The sequence below is a fragment of the Anoplophora glabripennis genome, unplaced genomic scaffold (assembly GCF_000390285.2).
Source record: "Anoplophora glabripennis isolate ALB-LARVAE unplaced genomic scaffold, Agla_2.0 scaffold14, whole genome shotgun sequence".
NCBI classification, from domain to species: Eukaryota; Metazoa; Arthropoda; class Insecta; order Coleoptera; family Cerambycidae; genus Anoplophora; species Anoplophora glabripennis.
This window is the reverse complement of record NW_019416352.1, coordinates 775,826-786,141: the sequence shown is the minus strand read 5'-3', so window position 1 is coordinate 786,141 and position 10,316 is coordinate 775,826. Positions and strand designations below refer to the sequence as shown.

The window sequence follows — 10,316 nt, the reverse complement described above, 5'->3', positions numbered from 1 at the left end:
ATCTCGTCTACAAAATGATATTTAAGTCGGCGAGGCCGGTCGTTATAAGGCAGACGAAAGTATTCGAGTTACATAACGAGGAAAAGTGGGATAACTGGGCTTAATGGGAGTGATTTTTCACGAGCAGCAACTGGAACTGGAACCGTTGGCATGAGTAATAACAATAACACACGGCAACTTTCCATTTCGTGTTGGAAAAATATGGGTCGCTGATAAAAACCGTGATGCACATTGGCTTTAATTGCTTCGTACATCATACAGGGTGTATTTAGATGAAGGAGTACAACAACTACCAAAATTATGGGGCTAAAATGTGATAATTGGGTCAAATACACCTTCAAGGTTGCTTTATTTGCTTGAAAGTTGAAATTCATTAAAATACTTTTGTACATGCGAAATCGATTAATTAATTACCTTCAGATTTAGCATGAAATCAATAGTACACTGAGGGAAATGTCATCTAGCCTCATCAGAAACAGATTAACACTAAGAAAGTTTCTGTTTAAATAGGGGTTAAAAATTGTTTCGCTTTTTTTGTGTTGTTGCAAAGTCATCTTCTTAGCTACGTTTGCTTTTATAGCGGTTGGTAAATTGCCATCTTAGAATGACATTAGCAGCAATTGCCTTTTTTACTACAAATAAGAGACTTTTTAGAAGCTAATAAGTCTTTGCTGTAACTAACTATGTACACTTAAATTTTCTCTTCATATTCAAAAAGTTACCAGAGAAAAACATGATATCTACAATTATGGACAATCTTACCATCCCTCGCTTTTTATTTTTTACCTACCTTTCAAATATAAAACAAAAATTATAAGGCAAAGTTGATCTTCTAATATTTTACATAACATTTTTATCCTTAACATAGTGTATAAGTATGTAACACAACAGAGTCAAAAGGTTTCTTGGTTGTTATTACATTACAGAAAATATAATACTTTATTTGTATGAATGACGGACAAGCACCCTTCCCGTACTATACAGGGTGTTTCAGAAAGACCTCCCGTAAATACAAGGAGTACGACAAAAATTAAGAATTTTTTGTCTTATGAACCATATGTCTAACTCCTTTTGTTTTCGAGATACAGAGCGACAAAATAAAATTTTTTAAATAGAATTTTTACGTATTCTGAGGTTTTTAAGGATGCCAAATACGCTGATCTAATTATTTTTTGAGTATTTCATAGAGGGCAATAGTTATGCTACATTCCTTTTGCATTTTAAGTTCTAATTTTTTTAAGGTTAGGTTAAGTTTTTTACCATTCGGACTCCAATTTATAATGTACCTACAATTTTATTTTCTGAAAATAATGTACTCTTGCTATTAGAACTTCATAATGTGACGGTTTTCGAGAAAAAAGGCTTTTAGATAATTTTTACAATATTACGGTGTGTAAAATAAGTGATTTTTTTCAGAGTAGGCTTAGGTCAAAACTTTTTGATGGATGTCTTATAAACAACGAATACATTCTTAGTAATATTTTAAACTCTAATTAACTTTATATCAAAATTTTAGTGATTTCAGTGACTTCGAAAACCGCCCATATTAGGAAGTTCCAACAAGAGTACTTACTACTTACATTATTTAAAAAAAATAAAATTGTACATTATAAAATGGTGTCCGAATGGTAAAAAGCCTAACCTTAAAAAAATTAGAACTTAAAATGCAACAGGAATGTAGCATAACTAGCGCCCTCTATGAAGTATTCAAAAAATAATTAGACCAGCGTATTTGGCATACTTTAAAACCCCGAAATGCCAAATTTCATAAAAACATTTCGCACTGTTTGGAAATTTTCGTAAAAATTCTATTTAAAAAAATTTATTTTGTAGCTCTGTATCTCGAAAACAAGAGATAGACCTACATATAGTTCATAATACAAAAAAAAAATTTTTTGTCGTACTATCACTCCCTGTATTTACGGGAGGCCTTCTGAAACACCCTGTATACTTGTAGCTCTGCGTATCAACTACCAAATCATAAAAAATGTAAGAAAGTAGAACTTTTGCACCATCATTCTGGACAAGTTGTAAACTAAATGATAATTAATTTTTGAGGTGATCCAGTTGACTACATGCTAGTAAATTTGGTGCGAAAAATTATAATTTTTTCTTGGAATTGTCCTTAAAAAAACGGGTCTCGGGGAAAGATTAAAAAAATCTCCAGGGCCGCAACAAAGTATAAAGCGTTACTAAAACGATTACAATACCTACATTTTTATCAAAAATGTGAAATCGTTTTGTGTGAATAGGCTTGAGATGTTTTCCTGAACTTATTGTAAGTTTAAATTCAAAATTGTCAAATGTGTAATGTAACTGCATATAATATATCTACTTAATTGTTTGGAGAATGTTCATTAAATAATGCAGTTGCGTAGAGCATGAATTACTTACAAAGTGACATATTGTGCAAGATCTTGTACAAAGCTACCTTCTAATATATCTGTAACTCGATTTAAATGCGGTGCAATGGACAATTTTAATGAGTGATTGTGCCACCGTGTGTTATAAGGACATTACAATAAGTTATTTTACGAAATTCTGAAAAAAAAACAGTATGCACAAGGGAATTCGAAATGAAATACAGATGTTTTAAGAGCTTATTGAACTTTGAAAATTAAGGGCATTTTTATACGAGGTCTGTTTTGGTTGGGATTGCGTGGCGCATACCCTCCTCTGTAACCAGATGTTCTTGGATTGTTGTATGTATGTAAAATTTTGCGCAAAACTGGCAACGTCTTTAAAAGTGGTCGTCAATCAATTGAAGATGATCCTCAACCAATAGGACCTTCAACTTCAACTGATGACTTCCACGTTCAGAAAGTCAAAGATCTAGTGCGTGCAAATCGCCGATTGACTGTCAGAGAAATTGCAGAAGCATTGCATCTCAATTGGGTCATACCATGAAATTTTAACTGAAAAATTGAACATACATCGAGTTGCAGCAAAATTTGTTCCTCTTTGATGACCAAACAACAGAAAGAAAATCGTGTGGACGTTTGTGGGTAACTCCTTGACATAAACAAAAAATCAATTTTTTTTAAAACCTCAACACCCTGTATCTCCAAAATGGGGCCGTTCCAGACCTAAGTTTATAAGGCATATTGTACATATTGTTTTAAAGAGATCTATCTACCCTCGAAATTTCCTGCATAAAATTCGGACCACCCTGTATACGACCCATTCATTAATCATTATAGACCACCCTGTAAAATGGATGTAAAAACTGAAGACCATGATGGTTTTCAAAATGTAAATAACATCATAACATATTATTTGAAAACTTCTTAGCAATAGGTATATACATATTTAAATAAGTAGGATTACGCAATGAAATAATTAAAATAGCCAGATAATAGATATGCATTAAAGTATAGTATAAAATAAACAAGCATTTAAATTTAAAACAAGGATTGCTACGCTAACAATAAAATGTGACCTAATTTTTAATAAGTAACTATAATAACAATTATTAAGTATTAGGTACTTTTAATATCGTAGGAAGCCATATATAATACGTTAACTAGTCAGTCAGTATAGTGGTAGTATCAGAGGTAGTATAATTTCTGACTCTTGTAAGCAAATCAGAGCTGATTCTATTAGATTAGTTTTTATACGAGGATTTAATTAAATAATACATTCATGTAATAATAATAACCGGGTCTGGATCTCTTCACGGTTTGTTTCCTCGGTTCGTTGCCAAGTTTTAAAAATAACAATGGGGTTATAGTATTCGCCAAGGTTACGTGGCGTTAAATAATATTTGTTATATTTGAAGCTTCGATAAGTTGAAAGTTTTCTCTGGAACAGTAAATGTCGCGATTATTTTAGTGTGCACGGGAAAGGATATCTAGTTCACGTTCAAATTTCGCGCTTGTACTCCTAGAATTAGACGAGCCGGCAACAAAAACAGAGAACCGGCTGATTCGTCCACGTGAGCATTGGAAACTTCCAGACGCAGATTGTTTATTTTGGTTCATGCGCTTTTACGTATCCCGTTTATATTGTTTTTCGTAAATATTGCATAATATTTGCAATGGCAAATTCGTTTGATAAACTTCGAGAGTTGGACTTATCACGTGACGAAGTAGAACGGATAGGTGAGGCTCTGAAGAACAAGGAATTTAGGAAGCTGCTCAGTGACTACGTGGAGGAGGTCCAAAACCCCGAAAACAAGAAGCTGTACGAAAAAGAAATCACTCAGTTAGAGAAAGAACGTGGTGTTGATGTTACTTTTATTCATCCCAAACCGGGTTACGTGATAAAAACTAGTGTAAACGGCAATCAGAAAGCTTTCATCAATATCTGTGCCAACGATCACATAAAAAAACCATCATCATCTCCCACGATCAAGGAAGGAGAGAAAGGTTTGTCTTGGTCGTTGCCACATTCACTGTCACCCCCTCGTGAAGACGTAGATAATAAAGGTGTACGTTGCCAAGTGTTTGACGTAGTTTTCCATCCAGACACCCTCCATTTAGCAGAGAAAAATAAGACCTTTCGCACTATGGTGAATAGTGCTGCTTTAGATGCTGTAGAATCAAGTTTTGATGTCTCCTTGGACAAGAAGAACCTGAAGTTTCCAAAGCTTTCCTACAAGGGTGTCCCACGTGCTAGTGTCATAAGAAAACCCTCCGAAACTAAACCAGTTGAGCGCTTACCTGAAGAAAAGGAAATGTTTGATAAAATTTATGCTCAGATGCCTAACGTTAATTCTAGTCCATCCAAAAAACCTAAGAAATCGTCTAGGAAAAGCAGTGTTGAAGACAAATCTGTCTATGCGACACCAAAGTATGTCATCAAGCATAGAAGTCATGTGGACATTCAGGAGTTTACTGAGCATAAAGAGTCGAAAATGAACGCAGCAATACCGAAAGAACTTATAGTAGAGATTAATTTGCCTTTGATAAAATCTGCAACGGATATTACGTTAGACGTTACAGAAAAAACAGTACAACTTGTAAGTGAAAAACCTGCCAAGTACAAACTTAATTTAACATTACCATATAACGTCAATGAATCAGTGGGTAATGCTAAATTTGATAAAGACCTGAAGAAACTTGTAGTAACGCTACCCGTAAAACGCAATACAAATTTGTTGCTGTGTGACTGTAAGGATGATAGTGGCGTAGAAAGTGATCAATTTTCTCCAGGTACCCCAGAATCCGAGGAGGAAGTTAGTGAAAAACAAGAAAACAGACAATTAGTTAGTGAACATAAACCTAGTGAAAAATGTACGGAAAATTCGAGTGAGTTTAGGACTAAATTCTTAGATGAAAATATACATTACAACTTACCCGAATTTACTTGTCATGTTTTTGAAAATATCATTGCATTTACCTTGAACGTTAAAAATGTAGATGAAAATTCTGTTGGTAAATTTATCGATAGTACAAGCTCGTCAATTCACATAAAATTTACCAGTATAGGCTCAAGTTACTACCCATCATATTACGCGTTCTTTCTAAAATTTCTGTCGCACCGAATTGATGAAGAAAACACAACTATAGAAGTTTGGGATAACAACGTAGTACTTCAGATACATTTCAAAACTTACGACAAACAAATCAAGTCTTACTTGTATGGTGTTGCTGAAGAAAATTTAACAGAAAAATATGTTGAAGAACCTGAGATCCTCAATCAAATCCTTGAAGAAAATAAAGAGGATGGTCAAATGAAAGAATCTGATGGAAAAGAAGAAAAGAACAGCAAAAACGAGATCGAGAAGTATGAAGAAAAACAGTCGTCTCCTTCAAGTGATTTGAATAGTAGTGTGGAAGAAATTATAGAAAGGAAAACGCAAAGCAAAGCTATTGATATTGTAGGCACCTCATACGAATCGAGTGGAGATGAGTTAAGCTGCAATAGTTATAGCCCGAGAAAAAGTAAAGGTATTCTGAAAAGGCTGCCGATGAAACGTCATTCCGTAGGACGTAGCGTGTCAGAATCTAGCTTGGATGATTTTATTTGTTCTTCCTCGTTTGAAAATTGCCATACCAGCCTCGATTCGGTCATCCCTGAGGATGGAGAGATTTCAACTAGCTTGAAGAAAACCGTACGATTCAACGATGTCGTTATGAGGCAACTGTTTAGGTAAGAAATGTTTTCTAATGAATTCCAATATTATTATACACATATAACATAAGATTTGTGGATTTAGCTTTAGAATTCCTGAAATAAAATTATTTCAAAATAAAGTTAATACAATAAATTGTAACGAGGTACTGGTATTTATAACCGAGATAAAATTTATTGCCGTTACAATGCTGATAAAAAATAATCCACTAAAAATATATTTCTAAATCCACTCAGATCACCTATCCGCTGGTTTGTTGCTTGAAATTTTTGTGTTAGTAGGTAATCATAATTTTTAAAATATGTAAACAGTTATCTTTGGTGTATTTGATGGTACAAGGCTAATGTGGTTTGCCTTGAGTATGCGTTTATTAAAAAAAAAGTTAGACACAACTATGTATTTATATCCAAGTTTTAAAAATATTGTAATTAATTTTCTTTCTAGGAAGAATTCTACAGATTAGCAGTTAATTTGCTAAAATTAGCAGAAATTCTACCAAACATGTATCTGGATATCTATGTACTTTTTCAGTTAATAAATTCCGTTTTCTAGTGTAATTAAAATTGATATTAACAGATTATCCATTATTATAAGAGTATGTGTATAATCCAAGCATCATATGAACAAAATAATAAGTAACGGAGTGGAGTGATGATTAAAGAATTAAATATAAATTATTTGTTTGACCTTGTGGAACAAAATATTTATAAATTATATCGTTGTTGTTAGTTCCAGCTAGAGTTTTAGTGGCTCAGCTTATCACGAAAACAACAATGTTAGTTTGTAATTAAAATTACTAATATTATATCAACAAATACTTGGTTAGCATTGATAAAGCATAACATAATATGTGATAAATTCTAGAATATTTATACAGGGCGCAAATAAAATACTTTAGTGGTAAATTCTACAGAATAAGTTCCTATAATGGGATGTTGAAAAATCAGCTGAGGGAAGCCGTGTAATTAATACTTAATTTAATTCATAGCAGATTTAGTTACTTCGATGATATTTATTTAAAAAATAATTTGATGTTTTGACACCTGAAGCAATAATTATCTAGACATCTAGGTAGTCATTTTATTGTTTATCTCGAAAATGGTGTATTCAAGCAAACTACAGTACCTACAATTATGAACAAAGTCACAATTTTTTTGGCAGGTAATTTAAAAGAATAATTTTTTTCCTAAATTTTAACACTCGTGTATGTTCTAGTTATAATGGGGATGATTTTTTAAATTATTTTAAGGAATAAAAGGGTGATAAAGTTTATTAAATATATCTCGCTATGCAAATATCTTATAAAATGTTTGACGCAGATTAATAAAACTTGAACTTAAAGTAAAAATTAACTTAATTTGTACAGAATTATGTCACCGACAATTGTACAATTTCGATGCCTCTGAGTATTTTGAAAATTTGATCAACCCACTTATTTGTTTCTAATTGCTTGTTAAAGAAACAACTGTTTTCTAAAATCCTGCTTTGTTATAATTTTTCGAATTTATTTGAATTAGCTTAATATAATAATAATTGTTATTAATTATTGCTAGCATAATTCTAAAAAAAAGTCATTGGTTTAGAAATTTTAAATTTTTCGAAGGATAAGCAAAGGCCAAATTTCTACACTGCATTTTCCAGACTTTCGATTTACATTAAATTCTATATAAAATTGTGTACAATTCTTAGAATTTTTTTTGTGAAATTAACTGTTTTATAATTATTTATTTGAACTGTGCTAAATTTAAGCCAAAGAAAAAAAAACTGTAAATTGACTCATTTTTCTTTGAAATTGAGATGGAAGTCTTATGGTTGCAATTTTCAAAATAGTTATCAGTGGGACAAACATTTTGCAATTTTAACTACCTAGTTGATATAATTGATATTATATTATACAGGGTGATTCAGAACTTATCCAAAAAAAAAAAATATATTGGATGTGGAGGGGATTCTTACAAATAAAATTTTGTAAAGGAAAAAATTAAAAAAGGCAGTTCAGAAATGATTTAAAAAACACTTCTGCACGGCACTTGAAACTGGTTCACTGTAAAATCTGACCTTGTACAATGCGACAGGCATGGCGGCAAAGTGTGATAAAAATGGACAGAAATAAATATAATTTTCTAGAACCTATTTTATATATCAGCAAATTCAACTGCTTTTGCCACTATTGTTATTATTAATTAATAAAATTAATTTGTGGTTTTAAATAATATAATAATTTGGCATACCTTACAACAACTCTTACAAATTTTGTCCACCGATGTGTAAACACATTTGGGTCTATCTTACTCAGTTTCTATGAACTAACACAAATGTTGTCTTGCTTCATCATAAATTAAAACGATATCCATTAACACCGAGTTGCTATACACGCAAGCCATTTTTGACATTAACTACTAAAAAACTATTGTAAACACTATAGTAACGATGATTATAAAATCGGATTTCAGTATTTGTAGTCGCTGAGGCCACATGGCTCTCCACGCGTAATAGAGAAATAGAGATTACGGTTGTCCACCTATGTATTGGTTGAAAATTACTACAACTTCAACAATTTTTTTCTCGAAAACCATAAGAATTTTACAAAAATTTTTTTACAATATTGACTTCATTTCTCAAGCAGCATCTATTCCCAAATTGTTTTGCATAAGTTGTGAATTGCCCTGTGTATTGTATAATATTAGAATGACCAAAATCTCATTATTTTTATTTCAAATATATTTAAAAACTATCTTCATGATGGAAATAGATGGTTATATTTATATATCACAATCTATATAGCTTAAAATATATGCCCTCCACAATTATTCTTCATTAAAACGTATTTGCAGATCAAATTCTAGCATCCTAGGCCAGAAGAAGAAGAACCAACGTAAATCCAAGAACAAGAAACGTGCTCAAGAACGCCGACACAGTGAGAGTGAAGCGTCGGAAAGTGATGACAAGAAGGAGAGAGATTCAAAGGACTGCGAACAGTGTGATAATAACGAAAACGAAGAAGTCGAAGAGACTAACAAGAAGGAAGATCATGATATTTTCCAAATAGACATTGACAATTAATTTAGACTAAACATTGACGAGGGACGGAGTAAATTTTTTCTTTTTTTTTTCGAAACATTTTATTGCATTTTCTGCTACTAGTTTCTACTAAATCATTATTTTAATATACACTTTAATTACGGCTTGTCACATGTAGCTTTGTTTTATAGTTATGGTTTTTTTGCATATTCCCAGTGAAAAATGTGTGAGCACATCCAATATTTGCAATGTAATTGTAATTTATGTTGCTTTATTTTTGTCTTAAAGACTTTCGGGACTGTCCTACGTACTCGTTTAAATCTTGATGAAATAATAAGTGGAGCATATCATGCTTTGTAGTTTCAGCATCTTACACCTCTATTTCTAAACGTCTAATGGTTTTAAGGATATCTTTAATGTAATTGGGTTCACACGATAAAAATACTAAGAAAAAAAAAGAATAGAAAAAGTGGATAGGTGGTTCGTTTAGGCAAGGGTTTGTTTGGTTTACTTAAAAAGTACAATAAAATAGAGATTTCTTCTGTCGTGCATGTGATACAAATAATAAATGCTTTATATTGTGTTATTTTTCATTTTTACAATTACCGATTTTATAGTATATTTGAATTTTATACACGTTCTCTAGTTAATGATGCAGTTTATTGGCTGTATTTCCGTATTAATAAAAACCTTGATGAAACAATTTTGTTTTATTTACGCATTTTTTTATTAAATTCACTTTGTGTAAATCACTTCTATAACCACCCTGTATAATGTGCAGTGTTACTGAATTGCCATATTAAACCATGAAAGTTAATATTTTTAACTGATTATTTTTTTAAACCAATAGAAACCGTCAAATTCATTTATTTGTGCCAAGGAGATAATTTACTTACATTATTACTGTGAGAATAATTAAAACATATTTTTTGTCGGCTTTGGTTCGTTAGGAATCTTCGATCTGCCCTTGCTGATCTTGGGCAAAGCTCTGTGAGGGCGGATTCGCTATCAGAACCTCTAGGCCTTCCCTGATCCTCATTTCAGTTCTTGTTGGTCCGTTATGGATAGAATCGCTTCTCAAACAATGGTGGTCCTCCGAGACGTTCCATAGTGACCTCTGTAATTGGTTGCTCCCAATGTTTCTAAATATTTAGCTGTTTTTCACTATCGGTATCTTCAGAGATGAGTCTGCAAAAGCTTCACCATAGCTGAGACGACC

The 10,316-nt window shown here is 32.1% G+C and overlaps 1 protein-coding gene across 1 annotated transcript; it reads left to right on the top strand.

Moving 5' to 3' along the window:
* The first annotated feature begins 3,960 nt into the window (after positions 1-3,960).
* LOC108904064 (protein kintoun) lies at positions 3,961-9,555 on the top strand. The gene is made up of 2 exons (XM_018706461.2): positions 3,961-6,093; positions 8,911-9,555. Exons 1-2 carry the CDS (start codon positions 4,037-4,039, stop codon positions 9,137-9,139), a joined length of 2,286 nt encoding a protein of 761 aa, XP_018561977.1. The 5' UTR covers positions 3,961-4,036; the 3' UTR covers positions 9,140-9,555.
* The last annotated feature ends 761 nt before the right edge of the window (positions 9,556-10,316 follow it).

What these genes read in the sequence shown, in the direction of transcription:
- LOC108904064 (XM_018706461.2), top strand. Translation starts at nt 4,037, where the DNA reads ATGGCAAATTCGTTTGATAAACTTCGAGAGTTGGACTTATCACGTGAC. An exon ending in GTTATGAGGCAACTGTTTAG is followed by an intron (nt 6,094 to 8,910) that starts GTAAGAAATGTT and finishes ACGTATTTGCAG; the next exon opens with ATCAAATTCTAGCATCCTAG.